Source organism: Panthera leo, chromosome E2 (assembly GCF_018350215.1).
Source record: "Panthera leo isolate Ple1 chromosome E2, P.leo_Ple1_pat1.1, whole genome shotgun sequence".
NCBI lineage: Eukaryota > Metazoa > Chordata > Mammalia > Carnivora > Felidae > Panthera > Panthera leo.
The window spans coordinates 16882493-16902112 of NC_056693.1; the positions used below are offsets into that span (position 1 = coordinate 16882493).

Consider the following 19620-nt stretch of genomic DNA (forward strand, 5'->3'; position numbering starts at 1 on the left):
CACCCTTAAAAACCTCTGCTCCTAAGTATGCTAATAATACGTTAGTCAAAGCAAGCCACATGGCTAAGCTTAATGTCAGTTACACCCAAAATGGGAGCACAAGGCAAAGTTACATGAAGAGTTAATATTAGGGGGGGGGGGGGTTTGTGAAGAATTGAGACCAAGATTCTAATCTACCACATTACAAAACATGTCTCTTTATCCTGGTGAATGCCTTTTAGTCCAAGTTCTCTTTTGTCTGATAATATTCCTTTTCAGGTTTTGTTATTGTATTACCCAGGAATTTCATTTTCCAACCCCTTCTTTTTATGTTTTTATGCTTCAGATCTCTTGTAAAGAGTATATTGCTGGGGTTTTTACTCTTTTATCCTGTGTGAATGTTGTTTTAATAGGTGAGTTTAATTCATTTGCATTTATTGGGATTGCTGATATAAATTTGTTTTTTACTTATTGCGACTTTTTTATTGTGCACATTTACCTTATTCCCCTTTCCCTCTTCAGTGCTTTGGTTTCTGTTCTTTTCCTTGAATTTTTAATATGCACACATAGCAAAATCCCAACTTAAGATTTTCAAACACTTGAACTCCAAACTACCCACTCATTTCTATGTTATTCTTGTCTAATGTATTACTTTCTTCTGACTTTAAATGCCCCAAGTTAGTAGAGTTCATTTGTTAAATACATATTTATGTGTATATATATATATATATATATATATGTGTGTGTGTGTGTGTGTATGTATATATAAAAATGTGTACATATGTGTTTTTATATATATGTGTGTATGTGTATATATATTTTTAAATTTTGATAAAATAGAGATAACATAGCACATAACATAAAATTTACCATCTTAATATCCGTACCCCCATTTTAATTGCAGCATTATTTACAATAGCCAAGATAGGGAAACATTCATCGACAGATAAACAGGTACAGAAAATGTGGCATATATATACAATGGAATATTATCCAAAGAAGGAAAACCTGCCATTTGTGACCACATGGATGAACCTGGAGAACAATTACGCTATGTGAAATAAGCCAGTAGTAGGACAAGTACTACATAATTCCATTTGTATGACATATACAAAACAGATTCAAGAAGCATGAGAATAGAAAAATGGTTGCCAGAGCTTGGGAGTAGAGGGAAATGGAGAATTGTTGTTCTGTGGGTATAAAGTTTCTGTTGTGCAAGATGAATAAGTTCTAGAGATCAGTACAACATAGAACCTATATTAACAAAGCAGTATTATGAACTTTGTTAAAAGTATAGATTTCATGTTAATTATTCTTATAGAAACAAAACACAAAAGAACATGAAATTTTTAGAGGTAATAGATATGTTTAGTACTTTGGTTATGGAATTGGTACTGGATATATGCATTTGTCCAAACTCACCAGGATGTATATGTTAAATGTGTGCAATTTTTTGTGTATTATACTTCAACAAAGCTAAAAACATTTAACATTTTAATCATTTTTAAATGTTGAGTTCAATGGCATTACATTCATATTGCTATAACACTATCATCACCATCCATCCATCCATCCATAGAACTTTTCATCTTGCAAGACTTTATACCCATTAAACAATAATTCCCCATTCCTTGGATTCCCCAGTCTGAGCGACTACCATTCTACTTTCTGTCTATATGCATTTGACTTAGTACCTTATATAGTTTGGATCATACAGTATTTGTCTTTTTGTGACTGGTTTAACTTAGCATAATGTCCTCAAGATTCATCCATGTTAAAGCATGTATCAGAATTTCCTTCCTTCTTAAGGGTAAGATTCCACTGTATGTATGCACCACATTTTATTTATCCATTCATCTGTCAGCACATTCTTTGGTTGCTTCCACCTTTTGACTATTGCAGATAATGCTGCTGTAAACATGGGTGTACAAGTCCCTGCTTTCAGGTTTTTTGGGTACATCCCCAGAAGTGAAATTTTAGGATCATATGGTAATTCTATTTTTCATTTTTTGACTGCCATACTGTTTTCCATAGTAGCTACACCATTAAAAAAGTTTTTTTAAATGTTTATTTTTTGGGGGGGGGAGAGACAGAGTGTGGCAGAGAGAGAGGGAGACATAGAATCTGAAGCAGGCTCCAGGCTCTGAGCTGTCAGCACAGAGCCTGATACGGGGCTTGGACCCATGAACCGTGAGATCATGACGAGCTGAAGTCAGCCGCTCAACTAACTGAGCCACCCAGGCACCCTGTGGCTACACCATTTAAAATTTTTTTTAATGTTTTTAAAATTTATTTTAGAGAGAGAGCAAGCAGGGGAGGAGAAGAGAGGAGAGGGAGACACAGAAACCAAAGCAGGCTCCAGGCTCTGAGCTGTCAGCACAAAGCCTGATGCGGGGCTCAAACCCATGAACCGTGAGATCATAACCTGAGCTGAAGTCAGACGCTTAACTGACTGGGCCACCCAGGTGCCCTGACACCATTTTAATGAACATATTTTTTTGAGCACCTATCATTAATAGCAAAAACAGATAAAATAAATCCCTGTTTTCATGGAGTTTATATGAGGGGGTACACAGACAATATGTATGATAAATAAATTATATAGTTTGTTAGTGATAATTGCTATAGGGGAAAAAATAGAAACTGTGACGGATATTAGGAGTGTCTCAAAATTATTGTAATTGAACATTACTGTTTTATTGTGTTATACAGTGCAAGGATTATTCTCTCTTGCATCTTATTATTTTACTTTTTACCTACTAAAGGCTCAAAGCAGATGATAATATTTCTTAACTTGGCCATTTTATTCATCCAATATCATTGTGATGTGAGTATATTTCTCATTTCAGATGAAGAGTATTGGAATTCTAAATTGCAACTCTTTTACCTCAGTTGCCAAGATAAATGGGAAATGGAATAGCTGCAACTCTCTTTTACTCCAAATCTAGAGTTGCTGCAAAGCTGTCTCTTTTTACTCACCTTTGTATTTGTCTCTGCACAGGGTCTGCACCTTTATGTTCACAGAAGATATTTGAAGAGCAGACACTATGTGAACATCACTGTGGTGTTTACCTTGTTTATTTATAGTCTTGGTGTTTCTCCTGAGCACTTGGTTCAACCTAGGTTGCTAAGTCTTTGGGTTTTCCTCCAGATTTCTGCTGTCTCTGGATCCAGCCTCTCTGGTCAGTGATTCCAATGAATGTGAATTATAAGCAAGGAAGTTAATTGTTTGGGGCTGTATTAGTTATCTACTATTGTGTAACAAGTTACCTTAAAATTTAGTGGCTTAAACAACAGAAAATATTCATTGTCTCACTTTCTGTGGGGAATGAGGAACAATTTATCTGGATACTTTGGCTCAGATATTTCATGAAGCCGCAGTCAAGATGTTGACAAAGCTGCAGTCTTTGGAAGACTAGATTAGGGGTGGAGGATTTGCCTCCTAGGTGGCTGGCAAGCTAGTGTTAGCTGAGGGCAGGAACCTCTCCCTATCGGTGGTTGAGTGTCTTCATGGAATGGTGGCTGGCTTCTCTCAAAGCACATGGTTCAAAAATGTACAATATAAAAACCACAATGTCTTTTATTGCTTAATTTCAGAAGTCACACACTGTCATTTCTGCAACATCCTATTGGTTAAACAGATTGACTCTATTCAGCATGGGAAGGGTGTACAAAAAAACATGAATACCATAAGGCAGTGATCATTAGGAGCCATCTTGGAGGCTGGTTACCATAGGGATCTAGTGAGAAAAAACAAGTAAATTGGATTTGTATCATAAGCCCACAGGTCCTCCCTCCACAAAGATAAGACAGATCTGTGATATAACTAAAAGGAAGCCTGGAGGACAGGTATCCATCATGGAAGGAGACCTTCTGACCTGAGACCTCTCCTGGAGGCTGGAGAGTCCTGAGATAGGGTGGACCCTGGAATTGCTGGATCTGCAGCTTATTTTAACCCTTCTGCCCTGAGTGGGCAAAGCCTGAATGACTTCTCAACCTTGAGACATCAGCAGTAGCTGTGTGACAGTGGAGCATTTTACCCAGATGATGGAAAGGAGAGGTGAGGTGGTTCAGAGATGAGCAGAGTTTAGGAGAGAAAGGCTGTACATTGAGGGGCAGAAAGAGTAAAAAGAGTTAGGAAATTCAGTACTCCTAACAAGAAAGTTCATATTGGTGATAATTGACTGTGCAGGGTAGACATTTGTTTTTTATTTATTCACTTGATTTTTTTTAAATAAGTATTTTAAATGTAATTTCTATCTCTCTTACATTTAGATTTTTTTGTAAAGGGCTGTCAAATATATAACCATAAGCAAAATTTCCTACTCTATCCTTTCTCATCCCTTGATCCCACTCCCTAGAAGCAACCATTTTGAACATTTTGGTGTTCAGTTCCACTTTCCTGAATAACATCCTCATACAGCTCATGCTTGGTTTCTCAGTTTTAGATATTTCCTGGTGACTTTTGACAATGGAGATAGGGATTTATCTCTGTTTTCTACCTAACCTCTTTCTTGTCTTCCTCATCCTACCCTTCCCCCACTCACCTTCTCCTAGTCCTTCTTTCTAATATGGTGTTATTAGAGGTTGAAGGTTGACCAGATGCCAGGATATGCATCTATTTTGGGGTGGGGGAGTGGGCTGGTCAGTTTTCCCAGCAAGAAGTCCTAGATTTTGCTTGAGGAGTATAAGCCAGAAATGCTTTGGGAAGGCAAATAAGGGTAGGAAGTGATGAGAGGGGAGAGGGAGGATACCTCATCTTTTAACATTACAACTTTCACTTTAATTCCCTTATTTTCTCTACATTGCTTCTGTTCCCATCCCTGCATTTGGTTCCCATCCCATACTCCTGGTACCTAGTGCCCCATTCCTAAGCCTTTCAAGGGTTCTGCCATGGTTTCCCCACCCTTCCCCCACCCTCACTTAAACTGCAGCTTTCTCTAGTTAATTAGATAACAGTCATCTGTCTCTAGCTTCCAAAATTTTGTTGATATCTCTTATCTGCTGAAGTCTCTGTATTCTTTATCCTTGTGAAATTCAGCTTCCTTTGTTCCTTTACTTTCATCATGGTTGGGTTTGGAAGAGGGCAGAAGTAAATGCAAATATGCACTCTTCTATGAGTTTTTTAGATTAAAATTTAAATTAAATTGTTTGAAAATATCATTAGAATCATGATGGCATTTTATTTTTTCCATCATAAGAATGTTTCACAATGCCTATAACTTGTCTCTGATGAAAGTTTTCCACGTTTTTTGCAGTGCTTCATAAACTATATAATTTTTTAATCTTTGTAGTATTTATTAGTATGTACTTGAAATAAATTTCCTAGTAAGAATAAAATAACAGGTTCCTAGGGAAAAACTATATTGTCAATAAATTCATTGGGCACCCTGTACTTAGCCTTTCATAAATTCCCATTGGACCTTGTATGATTACATTAGTCTTTCATGTACATTTCAGCATCTCTATAGCCTAGTGGTCACTAACATTTCTCAGTGCTTTGAGGATCATTATAGATGATATTATAGCCACCTGGTACTGAATATTTCTATAGTCCTTTGTCTGGAGCTCTGAAGTAAATTTGCTTTATTTCTCTTCCCTCAGCTTGGCATTCTCAGGACTCTGACCTTTTGGAGGAAGAAGACGATATGACCAGGTCTCTTGTACGTTTTAAGCATTTATTTGTTTCCTGTATTATTTTACAATGCAGTAGTAGTGGGTTACCTTAACATACCAGTATATTGGAAAAAAACTAAATTGATGAAAATTAAGGTGAGGAAAAATACAGATGGAAGATCAGAACCAGGTAAAATTTGGGATATGGCTATACAGAAACAGGCCCATACAAAGTTATTAAAGTTGAGTTCAATTTGAATATGAGTGGGAGAAACAAAAGCAAACTGTGACACAAAGTTTATTCCATAATTTGCACTGTTTATTAGGAAAAAGCTATTAAGGAAGGAAGGAAAGAGAAAGCTTTTCATTGGCACCATCATTCTTATACTTTTTTTTTTTTTAATTTTTTTTTTTAATGTTCATTTATTTTTGAGACAGAGAGACACAGAGCATGAATGGGGGAGGGGCAGAGAGAGAGGGACACACAGAATCGGAAGCAGGCTCCAGGCTCTGAGCCATCAGCCCAGAGCCTGACGCGGGGCTCGAACTCATGAACGGTGAGATCGTGACCTGAGCTGAAGTCGGACGCTCAACCGACTGAGCCACCCAGGCGCCCCTCTTATACTTTTAAGCTTAGATTTTTTCAAAGTCTGTCCTTGCCAAAGATTAAAAACTAAAATTATCTGGAAGAGTAAATAGAACACATCTTTAAAATGATCCTACATATATATTTTCTTGAGTTGAGATTATTACAAATTGAGCTAAAACATACTAACATTCTATGGAAAAATCTTCTAGTTCTCTTATCTATAGGTTTCCACATTTTTTTTTTTTTTATTATTGACTCAGAGGATGCAGTATTCTTTGTCTTCTTGCAAAATGACTTGTTCTCTTTTGCTCTTAATTCTTTTTGTTTCCAATTCTAGAATCCCTGACACCTCTGTGGTTTAAATATTATCCACTTCGCTACCTCTTTTTCTCAGCTTATACTTTCCATCCTGAGACACACAAACACACTTCTTTTGGATGTGTGATCATGTCGTTCATGCAGTTATTTCTCCTGTTGGCAGAGTGCTTCCCTAGGCCTGTGGAGACTTAGGTTCAAATCTTGGCCCAGCAACTTACTAAGTGCATATTATGGGCAGGTTTCTTAATCTCTTTGGCTTTAATTGTTTATAAATGGGAATTATAATAATACTTATCCCATAGGAATATTGAGAGGGTTCAATGCATATAGTAAGTGCTCCATAAATGATAAGTATTGTTAATAATTGTTAGCTGTAGAAGTCCTTCCCACCTGAAAAGGCCTTGGGATATGTTGGCTGTATTCATTGATTGCCTTTTTAGTTTGACATATGAAACCAATGAGATAAAAGAGAATATGCCTGGTTTGGGTTCATACAATTAATCCTTCTCTTTGGTAAAACCCTTAAACACTGTAATAAGGCAAACAGCTTATTTTTGCCTTTATAAAAGGGAACAGCTTTTGTAATGCCGCATAAATATACTAACAATTCTTAAAAACCAATAATTAAGAAAACAGAAAATATCATGAAGAACATAAAGAGGCAGTTGGAAGAAATGAAGGTAGCCAGTAAATATTTTAAAATATTAATGTCAAAAAGAAAAAGACTGTTCAGATTTGCAGTTACATTTTTTAGGCGTATTTTGAAGTGGTGGGTAATGACCATCTTTTATAAGAAGATTCCAAATAATTAGTTCACACATTCATTTTGTCTATGTAGTAGAAATCTGGAGATCAAGCCGTTGTGGTCTGCAAGTGGGATACTCGTAGCTATCAAAAAATTCATAATAGCTCTTGTCAGATATGAAAGCCAAATGTTTTGGACTATCAAATAGAAATATACTGCCTCTGTTCCTGGGCTTGCAGTCCCAAATTCATTCTACAATACGGATATAAATCTAGTCCATGGCAATTTTTATTTATGTGTGAATAGACTACAGCTAGAAAAGCAGCTAGAAAAATTTTTCTATGACAATAATAGCTTTATTATGTGCCAGGTGTATTATGCTATAGACTTTACATAGCTTATTTCATGTAATCATTATCAGAAGCTTGTAAAGTAGATATTATTATTTTAGTTTTTACCAAGGAAGGAAGTAAAGCACAAAGGTTAAGAAGTTGGCATAACTTCACGTATGACGTGTATATTAAAGCCAGAATTCAAACCATACAACCTGACTCTAGGACCACACCATGATACTGTACAGATTGAAGCCCACTCATGAATGAAGGAATGCAATTGACTGTTCATATTATTTGTTCATTTTATATTAGTCTTTTTTCTACTTGATTTTAGGGAATTTTAAGAATGCCTGTTTTAGCATTAAGATTTATATAGATACCTTTGCCTAATCTATCACTTTTATGTTGTTTTGTATCTTTTGTTGTATAGACACTTTAAATTTGGATAGTTGCATTTAGCATATTATAAATATGGGCCATATACAATAAGAATTCAGTCAATATACAGCATCAGTATTTAATAGTCCTTTCTTTCATGAATTGCCAATGTTGGTCTTTTCTAAGATAGCTTTTTTTTTTTTTTAAGTTTATTTATTTTGAGAGACAGTGCATGCAAGCAGGGGAGGGGCAGAGAGAGAAAGAGGGAGAGAGAGAATTCCAAGCAGTCTCTGTGGTGTCAGCACAGAGCCCGACATGGGGCTCAATCCCATGAACTGTAAGATCATGACCTGAAATGAAATCAAGAGTTGGATGCTCAACCAACTGAGCCACCTAAGCACCCCATTCTAAGAAAGCTTTCATAATGTTAGGTTATAGAGATAGTCTGTTTTCAAAAGAGAACAGACCATTTTTGCATGTAGACCAGTTGTTCCAACACCATTGTTAAATAGATATTTCCTTTGTGATGCCACCTTTATCGTGTACATGCTTAATTGTTTCTAGGCTCTTTATTCTCTTTCTTTATTCTATTTGTCTACATCTATACCAGTACTATACTTCTGTGTGTGGGTGTGTTTACATTGTTTTAATTACCATAATTTTAAAATAACCCTGTTACATAGGCAAGGATTTCCCCATCTCCCACCACACACTACACGTATGTTGTTCATAGTCTTTTAGAAATTTCTTAGCTACTTTGGAACCCCTGTGGTTCCACTTGAATTTTATTTATTTTTTATTTTTTTTAAGTTTTTTTTTAATGTTTTATTTATTTTTGAAAGAGAGAGAGAGCAAGTGGGGGACGAACAGAGACGGGACAGAGGACCAGAAGCAGGCTCCATGCTGACAGCACAGAGCCCAATCTGCGGCTCAAACCCATAAACCCCCATGCTACCACATTTATTTACTATAATTCTATATGCCTAGTCATGTAAAAAGAGAAAAAAAATGTGAGATACAAATTGGGAAGGTGTGTGCAAAATTATGATATCTGGATGATACAGTTATGGACGTGGGCAGCTGAAGAGAAATAATAGAACTCAATCTCATATGGACACAAAATTAATTTATATAAAACCAATAGCATTCTATATATAAATCACAACCAACTCAAAAATAAAATGGAAGAGGGGCACGTAGGTGGCTCAATCAGTTAAGCATCTGACTTGGTTTCAGCTCAGGTCATGATCTCACAGTTTGTGAGTCTGAGCTCTGCATCAGGCTCTATGCTGACAGCCTGGATCCTGCTTGGGATTCTCTTTCTCTCTCTCTCTCTCTCTCTCAATAAATAAAATAAATAAACTAAAAATAAATAAAATGGAAGATAGTAAAAGTAGAAAAAAAACCGTAAGGAAAAAAATATGGGAGAAAAAAACTTAAAATATTAATGTGGCCTAAAAGAGGATTTCAATACATTTTTAAAGCATATGTTTTGGATAAGATCCATCAGTATTAAACCAATTTAATTTTAAATTAATCTTTAGACTTAGTAAAGATTCTAAATATTTTTCTTAGAATAAGGCAAGTCTATTCAAACTGAATCTAGAATATATTTGAAAAGTAAGGATATAAAATAGCCAAGAAGAAATATGAAAAAATGTTGTGTGTCATGCTCTAAGTTCTTAACGGAATATTTAATATTTGTGTAATCTTTTTTAAATTTTTTTTTTTAACATTTATTTTTGAGATACAGAAAGAGGCAGAGCATGAGCAGGGGAGGGGCAGAGAGAGACAGGGAGACACAGAATCCGAAGCAGGCTTCAGGCTCTGAGCTGTCAGCACAGAGCCCGATGCGGGGCTTGAACCCACAAACTGCGAGATCGTGACCTGAGTTGAAGTCAGATGCTTAACCAACTGAGCCACCCAGGCGCCCTGTTCTGTAATCTTTTTAAAGTTTATTTATTGGGGCACCTGGATGGCTCAGTTGGTTGGGCGTTAAAACAATAAGCATTAAAAAAATATAACTAATCAATTAATTAAAGTTTATTTACTTTGAGAGAGAGAGAGAGAGAGTGAGCACGAGGTGGGGAGAGCAGAGAGAGAGGGAGAGAAAGAGAATCCCAAGAAGTATCCATGCTGTCAGTGCATAGCCCAACTTGGGACTTGAACTCACAAACCACGAGATCATGACCTGAGCCAAAATCAAGAGTCGCACGCTTGACTGACTGAGCCACCCCGGTATCCCTAATATTTGTGTAACTTTAGGAAAAAATAATTTTTTAGAAAAAGTTGCCAGCATCATATATACTACAGAAGTGACATGCAATTGCCTTTATGCCTTTATTGTAAACTTTGTCATTTTTTAAAAAGATTTGTCCGGGGCGCCTGGGTGGCTCAGTCAGTTAAGCGTCCGACTTCAGCTCAGGTCACGATCTCACGGTCTGGTCCGTGAGTTCGAGCCCCGCCTCGGGCTCTGGAAGAGCCTGGAGCCTGCTTCCGATTCTGTGTCTCCCTCTCTCTCTGCCCCTCCCCCATTCATGCTCTGTCTCTCTCTGTCTCAAAAATAAATAAACATTAAAAAAAAAAAAACAAAAACTTTAAAAAGATTTGTCCTATTAAGTATCTTAAAAATGGAGAGGAAAGCGCTATGGTACCAGCAAGAACTTTGGAGATGTTAAATCTTGTTCCCAGGGCTATGGGGATACCCATCTTTTTTTTTTTTTTTTTTTTTTTTTGACAGGAAAAGGAATAAAACTTAATGACACAAACTTTGTGGGATTTTTTTGTTTGTTTTTGTTTTGTTTTTTGAGGGAGAGAGAGTCTGAGAGAGAGAGTCAGGGAGGGGCAGAGGGACAGGAACAGAGAATCTTAAGCAGGCTCCACACTGGCCTCTATCTCACTGCTGTGAGATCATGACCTGAGCCGAAATCAAGAGTCAGACGCTTAACCAGACTAAACCACCCAGGTGTCCCATGACACAAACTTTGAATTTATGTTTTTTAAGGTTCAATCTCTTTGTTCCTTGCTACTAATATGGCATTTTTAACATATATATGTAGAGAGAGTTAACATCTTAGGAAAGTAGACTATTTTAAAGCACTGACTCATCTTTTTATGCAGTCAGAAATTAACCCATATTTATTTCAAGGTCTTTTGTTACTTGTTTTATATGTTTTGTCAGGAGTGTGATCTTCATTTGTTTTTTTTCCTCTGTGAGATTTATGCTCATTTACTAGATTTAGTGGAAAAGATGTTTTGATGCTAATTTATTAGAACTCATGAAAAATGCATTTTCTCTTTTGTTGTTTTTTCTTATCTTTGTTATACTTTATATTCCTTAGGGATTATATATTCCTAAAACATTTATTGAATGATTACTGGGTCCCATGCTTAGTTCTGAGTGCTTCTCATTTTTTGTCTCCTTTAGTTCTTACGTCAGCCTGTTGAGGAAAGTGACACTTTACAGATGAGGCAACTGAGACTCAAATTTGGCTATTGTTGAGGTCACACAATTAGTAAATTTTGAAGCCAGTAAATTTTGATGTCAGACTCTACAGCCTCACTGTTAACCAGGAAAAATGTCTAAATCGAGCTCTACTTTGAGCGCCTAGTACTTTGAAAATTTTTTCCAGTTAGGTATGTGTTAATTAGATATCTATTCTGCTTTTCTGCTTCTGTTATCATGCTTGGCATCTGTAGGTTGACTGTGTGGGTTTGGGGCTCTGCTTTGGGATGCAGGTCAACTGGTCTTGCCAGATCACTAAAGTACATGAACGAAGTCAAGTGAAGAGCTTGCCCCAGGAAACTGCTGCCCTTTCTCCTGAATGAATACATGAGGAGCAGACTTGAGGCTACCCAACAGCTCAAGTCGAGGCTGTGAATTGTCTTTTCACTTTCTTGATGATGGCCTTGAAAGCACAAAATTTTTATATTTATCTAATGTCCATTTTTTCCCCCTTTTGTTGCTTATGCTTTTGGTGTCATATCTAAAAATCCATTGCCTAATTCAAGATTACAATTAACACCCATTAACATTGTCATAATATCTCTATTTTTATTTCAGCTCCTTTAATTCTTTTTCATTTGTGCCTTTGGTTTTACTTTGTATCGTGTATACAATACATTGAGTATAGCGTTTAGATTAAATCTTCATTCTCCATCTCCATATTTGTCATCATCTTACAAAATTGAGTATAGTTTTTAGATTAGATCCATTCTCCATCCTCCATATTTGTCATCCTCTTTCAACATTTTCATCTCTTTGTTATTTTACTTTGCATCCTAGGAGAGCTTCTTAGTTCTCATGTCCATGGTCACATTGACAGCTCTGTCCTTTATACCCTCCAATATCTATTAAAAAATATTTTTCATCTCCTGGGTATTTTAATTCTGTAGTTGAATCTCTGTTATGTTGGCATTCCTTGATCTTGGAATTTCCTTTTTCATCTCATCCCTGTTTTACGTTTCAGCCAGATCTCTCCTTCAGCATAGAGCTTCCATCCTCTCTCCAAACACACCTCCATGTATTCACCAACCTGGAAGCTCCTACACCTATGTTTTCTTCTAAAAATTGTATAGTTTTAACTCTTAGCTTTAGGTCTTTGATTCACTTGGAGTTAATTTTTGTACCTGGTATGAGGTAGGGATTCAACTTCACTGTTTTGCATTTAGATAATCTGGTTGCTCCAGCACACGTGTTGAAAAGACTATTCTTTTCCCCAGTGAATTGTCTTGGCATCTTTGCCTAAAATCACTAAAATGTGAGGGTTCATTTCTGAAATCTCTGCTTTATTCACATTGATCTCATATGTCTATACTTATGCTAGTACCGTAACTGTCTTGATTATTGTAGCTTTGTATTATGTTTGAAATTGGGAAGTGTTGAGTCCTCCAGGTTTGTTTTTTTTTTCTTTTTCATGATTGTTTTGACTGTTCTGTGTCCCTTGCATTTTTATAAGAATTTTATTAGGATCACCTTCGCCATTTCTGTAAAAAAAAAAAAAAAAAAAAGGCAACTGGTATTTTGATAGGTACTCCATTGAATTTGTAGATCAGTTTGAGGTGTATTGTCATCTAATATTGTTTTACAATCCGTGCACATGGGGTGTTTTTCTTTTTTTTAGGTCTTTAAAATGTCTTTCAATAATATTTTATAATTTTCAGAATGTGAGTTTGACAAGTATTTGTAAAATTTGTCCTTAAGTATTTTATTCTTTTTGATGCTATTGTAAATGGCATTGTTTTCTTAATTTTATTTTTTGTTTATTTATTATTTTGAGACAAAGGGAGAGAGTGCAAGCACATGAGCAGTGGAGGGGCAGAGAGAGAGAGAGAGAGAGAGGGAAAGAGAGGGAGAGAGGGAGAATCCCAAGCAGGCTCCCCACTGTCAGCATGAATTCCAGTACGGGACTCGAAATGACAAAGCATGAAATCACAACCTGAGCCGAGATCAAGAGTCAGACGCTTAATTGACTGGACCACTCAGATGCCCCTTTATTTCATTTTTGGATGTTCTCTACAAGTGTCTAGAAGTACAGGTGAGGTTTTTGTGTTGATCCTATATCCTGCAAACTTGCTGAGGTTGTTTATTAGTTCTAATAGAATTGTAGTGGATTCCTTAGATTTTCTATATACAAAATTATGCCATGTGAAAATAGTTTTATTTTTTCCTGTCTAATCTGGATGCCTTTTATTTCATTTTCTTGCCTGATTACTCTGTCTAAAACATTCATCACAGGGGCGCCTGGGTGGCTCAGTCGGTTAAGCGTCCGACTTCGGCTCAGGTCATGATCTCGCAGTTCGTGAGTTTAAGCCCTGCGTCGGGCTCTGTGCTGACAGCTCAGAGCCTGGAGCCTGTTTCAGATTCTGTGTCTCCCTCTCTCTCTCTGACCCTCCCCCATTCATGCTCTGTCTCTCTCTGTCTCAAAAATAAGTAAACGTTAAAAAAAAAAATTAAAAAAAATAAATAAATAAAACATTCATCACAATGTTGAATAAAAGTGTACATCCTTGTCTTGCTCCTGACCTTAACAGGAAAGCATTTAGTCTATCACCATTTATTATGTTAACTGTAGATTTTCTGTAGATGCTTTATATAGCATTGAGGAAGTTTCCCTTTTTTGCTAGTTTGTTGAGTGTTTTTATCATGAAAAGATGTTGGAGGTATTTTTTTTTTTTAATGTTTATTTATTTTTGAGAGAGAGAGCACAAGCAGGGGAGGAGCAGAGAGAGAGAGAGAGAGAGAGCGACAGAATCTGAAGCAGACTCCTGGCTCTGAACTATCAGCACAGAGCCCAATGCAGGACTCAAACCCACGAACTATGAGATAGTGACCTGAGACGAAGTCCGACGCTCAATGGACTGAGCCACCCTAGTGCCCCCAAATTTTGGGTTTTGTTAAGTGCTTTTTCTGCATCTGTTGAGATGATCATGTGGGTTTTGTTCTTTATTCCGTTGATACCATGTATTTCATTAATTGACTTTCAGGTGTTAAACCAATATTACATTCCTGGAATAAATCCTTCATAATCATTTTTACATATTTTTGTCTGTTTTTTTAAAAAAAATTATGTTTATTTATTTTTGAGAGAGAGAGAGAGCATGAGTAGGAAGGGACAGAGAGAGAGGGAGACAGAGAGTCCGAAGCAGGCTCCAGGCTTTGAGCTGTCAGCACAAAGCCCGATGTAGGGCTCAAACCCACGAACTGTGAGATCATGACCTGAGCCAAAGTCGGACACTTAACTGACTGAGCCACCCAGTCACCTGTATTTGTTTTTAAAGAGCAGTTTTTGGTTCATAGCAAAGTTGTAAGTATAGAGATTTCCCATATACTCCTTGTCCCCATGCATGCACAGCCTGCATGACAGAATATTATCAATATTCTCCACCAGAATGGTTGGTACATTTATTACAATTTGTGGACCTATATTCCCCAAACCTATAGTTTACATTGGGGTTCACTCTTGACTTTGTGCAGTTGATGGAATTAGACAGGTTTATAATGGCATGTACTCATCATTATAGTATCATACAGAGTATTTTCACTGACTTAAAAATCCTCTGTTTTCTATTCATTGCTCCTCTCTCCTCCACCAACTGCTGGCAATCAATGATCTTTTTACTGTCTCCATAGTAGTTTTGCCTGTTTCAGAACATCATATAGTTAGAATCATACAGTATATAGCCTTTTCAGATCAGCTTCCTTCACTTAGTAATATGCATTATAAGGTTCCTCCCTGTCTTTTCATGGCTTGATAGCTCATTTCTTTTTAGTGCTGAATGATATTCCATTATCTGAATATACCACTGTTTATTTATCCATTCACCTACTAAAGGACATTTTGGTTTCTTTTAAGTTTGGTAATTCTGAATAAAGCTGCTATAAACATCTGTGTTCCCGGGGCACCTAGGTGGCTCAGTTGGTTAAGCATCCAACTCTTGATCTTAGCTCAGGTCTGACAGTGTCTACCCTTTTTTTTTTTATTATTGTTTAATCCATTTACTACTAATGTTAACACTAAAATTGTTGGATCTATGTTTTCTATGTTCGTGTCTTTTTTGTTTCTCCTTTACTGCTTATTTTTTCCCTTAAGTAAATGTTTTCTACTATAAAATTTTAACTTTTTAAATTATTTTTGACTATATTTTTCTCTGTGCTTGTTCTAGGGCCTATCATATACATTTTAACTTACAAGAATGTTCTTCAAGTTTATGCTAAATTCCAGTAAGATATAGAGACATTACTCTAGCTCTATTCTCTCTTCTGTTTTTTGGACTATTATTGTTACGTGTATTACATCCATGTTACAAACCCAATGCATTTCATATTATATCTTTTTTTTAATGTTTATTTATTTTAAGAGAAAGAGAGTGAGCAGGGTAGGGGCAGAGAGAGAGAGAATCCCAAGTCCACGCTGTCATGCTGTCAGCACAGAGCCTGACATAGAACTCGATACCATGAACTGTGAGATCATGACCTGAGCTGAAATCAAGAGTTGGATCCCACCCAGGTGTCCCATTCTAGTTTTCATCATTTGTTCATATGGGTTGGAGTTCCCAACGGGTGTCATTTGCCTTACTCCAGTATAACTTTGCTTTCAAGATTTTCTCTTTGTCTCTGGACTTCAGCATTTTTGCTATGATTTATCTGGATGTGTGTGTGTATGTGTATGTTTTTACTTGGAGCTCATTTAGTTTCTTGGATTCATAGATTATTTTTCATCAAATTTGGATAGTGTTCAGCTATTTCTTGGCATGTTTTTTAATACCTTTATCTTTTTCTTGTCCTTTTAGTACTTTTACCATGTGTATATTGGTATACTTGATGTATATATTTGATAGTGTACTTGATGTCCCACATTTCTCTGAGGTTCTGTTTGTTTTTCTTCTTACTTTCTCCTGTTTGGTCCTCAGATTGTGTAATCTTGTTTTAGTCTACAAGTTCGCTAATTCTTCATTTTGCCAATTCAGATCTTCTAAGCTTGTCTAGTGAATTTCTCACTTTGGTTATTGTACTTTTTAATTTCAGAATTTGGCTCCTTTTATAACTCTGTCTCTTTATTCATCTGTTTCTGATGAGACATTCTCACTGTACTATCCTTTTTTTTTTTTTAAGTTTTTGTTTTAATCACCTGGTGCTCATCATGACAAGTGCACTCCTTAATTCCCATCACCCATTTTACCCATCCTCTACCTACCTTCCCTCTGGTAACCATCAGTTTGTTCTCTATAGTTAAGAGTCTATTTCTTGGTTTGCACTCTCTCTCTTTGTTTTTTCTCTTTGCTCATTTTATTCCTTAAATTCCACATATGACTGAGATCATATGGTATTTGTCTTTCTCTGACTGAATTATCTCACTTAGCATTATACTTTCTAGACCATCCATGTTATGGCAAGATTTCATTCTTTTTTATAACTGAATTACATTCCAGCATATATATATACATATGCATATATATATACATATGCATATATATAAATATATATGCATATGTATATATATATACACACATGTATATATGCATGCGTATGTGTGTGTGTATACATGCTGCCATGTCTTGGCTATCATAAACAATGCTGCAATAAACATAGGGGTGCATGTATCTCTTTGTTTTTTGTTTTGTTTGTTTGTTTGTTTGTTTGTTTTTAAGTAGGCTTCACACCCAGTGCAGAGACCAGTGCGGGGCTGAAACTCATGACCCTGAGATCAAGACCTGAGCTGAGATCAAGACTCAAATGCTTAACTGACTAAGCCACTCAGGTGCCCCAGAGGTGCATGTATTCCTTTGAATTAGTATTTTTGTGTTCTTTGGGTAAATACCCAATTGTGCAATTGCTGGATTGTAGGACAGTTTGATTTTTAACTTTTTGAGGAACTTCCATACTGTTTTCCAGAGTGGCCACACCAGTTTGCATTCCCACTAATAGTGTAAGAGGGTTCTCCTATCTCTACATCCTCACCAACACCAGTGGTTTCTTGTGTTGTTGATTTTAGCCATTTTGACAAGTGTGTGGTGATCTTTCTTTGTAGTCTTTTTATTGTAGTCTCCTGCCCATTTTTTAATTGGATTATTTGGTTTTGGGGTATTGAGTTTTATGTTTTTTATATATTTTATATACTAACCCTTTAACAGATATGTCATTTGCAAATATATTTTCACGTTCCATGGGTTGCCTTTTAGTTCTGTTGATAGTTTCCTTTGCTGTACAGAAGCTTTTTATGTGGCTGTAGTCCCAATACTTTTATTTTTACTTTTTTTTTTGGAGGTGTAGGTGAATTTTTCTTGGGCAGTTGTCAACTTAAACAGCAACAACTGAAAATTGAAGGAAACTTCTTGTTGTCACAGCTAGACAAGTCCTCCATCATATATGATAAGGGAGGCATTTCAATTTGTGACCCCGAGCACAGAAATGCCAAATACTAATCTAATACTAATACTTCTGGATTGTCTAATCTAATACTTCTGGATTCCTACCGAAAACAAGTACATTAAGAGCGTGGAAAAGTTGCTTACTGAAAGGAAACCCCTGAAGGAGAGTAAGGGAGGGAAAGTAGAAATTAAGAAGTTATATAGAACACTTTTAAAATGTAATGAACTACATTTTCTTTTTTTTTTTTTTTTAAGTATATTTCTTTTGAGAGAGACAGAGACAGTAAGAGTGGGAGAGGAGCAGAGAGAGGGAGAAAAAGAACCTCAGGAAGGCTCTGCACTGTCAGTTCAGAGCCTGATGTAGGGCTCAAATTCACGATCCATGAGATCATTACCTGGGTGGAAACCAAGAATCAGATGCTTAACTGACTGAGCCACCCAGGTGCCCAAGCATCTTCATATCTTCATAGTAATATAAAACACAGTCACTTGCAGAACTGGTTCAGATTACTTAAATACCAAATACATTTTTAGTCCTCTACATAAGTGTTTGAATGTTATCAATGTTTATATTAAATGAACCTATTAATACTTTTCTACAGCAGTAACTGCACAGCAAGAACACCAAGACAAACACAATCAAGGAATGGAGTTTTCCCAAAGCTGCAGTGTGAAAAGATGATAAACAGTTGATTCCATACACATGAATGGGTTTCTTTGCTGTAGGAAATCCAAATAGAATAAGGAATGGAGATGAGTAAAAAGGTTTCTTGTAGGCAAGAAGGATGACACCTTATATGCTTTTAGTTTTCTGCCCCTTCTGCCATATCACATTCTTCTACTACACTGTCTGATGTCCTTAAGGTTAGGTTGTCTCTATTAACATGCCTCAACTGCATGATGAGGGTGTTGTCTCTGTATGAATCTTCATTCAGTGTATCAGGTTCTGCAGTGTCCTCAAGCAGGTTTAGCCAGTGTGCAGGAAAGGTCTGGGTTAGTAAATATCTCATAGTAAAATACAGAAAAGTTAAGAGCCAGCCCGAGGTGGATTGGGTATAGACTGCATCTCTTTCTTGCTTATTTCAAAAGCCTCTTGGTAAGCTCCTTGGGAATTATCGATCATTTGTTTTCAATAAACACCATATGCAACTTCAGCAAGGTACCTGAAGTAATCTCCCTTCATTTTCTGATAGAAGACCTTACTTTTTATAATTAGTAGCATAGGCTGTTAAATAGTTATCCAACAATTCTAGCACCATGGTGCAGATGGACCTCAGTTTAGACTCCACTTTCTCCCAGTAGTCCTTAATCAGCTGCAACTTCTGGTCTGAGGTGTCAGTTTTCTGGTCACTGCTCCAGATGACCCTCCACATGGACCTGCAGCCCTGACCATGTTCTCGTAGGACACTGAGAGCAGGTTGTGTTCCTTGTTGCACAGTTCAGCACCCTGCTCAGTCATGGCCTTCATGCAGATGGCTATGTCACTGTAGTGTTTGGCCTGCCCAGCCCAGCTTCACCTTCTGGATGATTTACAACTTCTCCATGGGGGCCAGGAGAGGAGAGTGAGGGCAAGTACCAACAAGATCAACAGGAGGTATGGGGAGGGCCTTCATATCTCCACCACTGGGGCACAAGTCTATTTTTGTTTTTGTTTCCTTTGCCTCAGGGACCTGTAGAGAAAAAAATTGCTACAGCTGATAACCAGAGAAATTAGTGCCTGTGCTGTCTTTTAAGATTTTATGTTTTCAGGTCTCCCATTTAGATCTTTAATCCATTCTTTTTTTTTTTTT

At 36.7% G+C, this 19620-nt stretch overlaps 1 protein-coding gene and 1 pseudogene across 1 annotated transcript in view; one reads left to right on the forward strand and one right to left on the reverse strand.

The window, feature by feature from the left end:
• The window catches only part of LOC122207717, an 84971-nt gene that overhangs the window by 1085 nt on the left and 64266 nt on the right, over nt 1-19620 (forward strand). Inside the window, exons 2-3 of the mRNA XM_042917903.1 lie at nt 2981-3161; nt 5584-5642. Coding sequence (XP_042773837.1) covers nt 2981-3161; nt 5584-5642 — 240 coding nt within the window. The remainder of the gene's footprint in view (nt 1-2980; nt 3162-5583; nt 5643-19620) is intronic.
• On the reverse strand, nt 18439-19374 carry LOC122208730 (annotated as a pseudogene).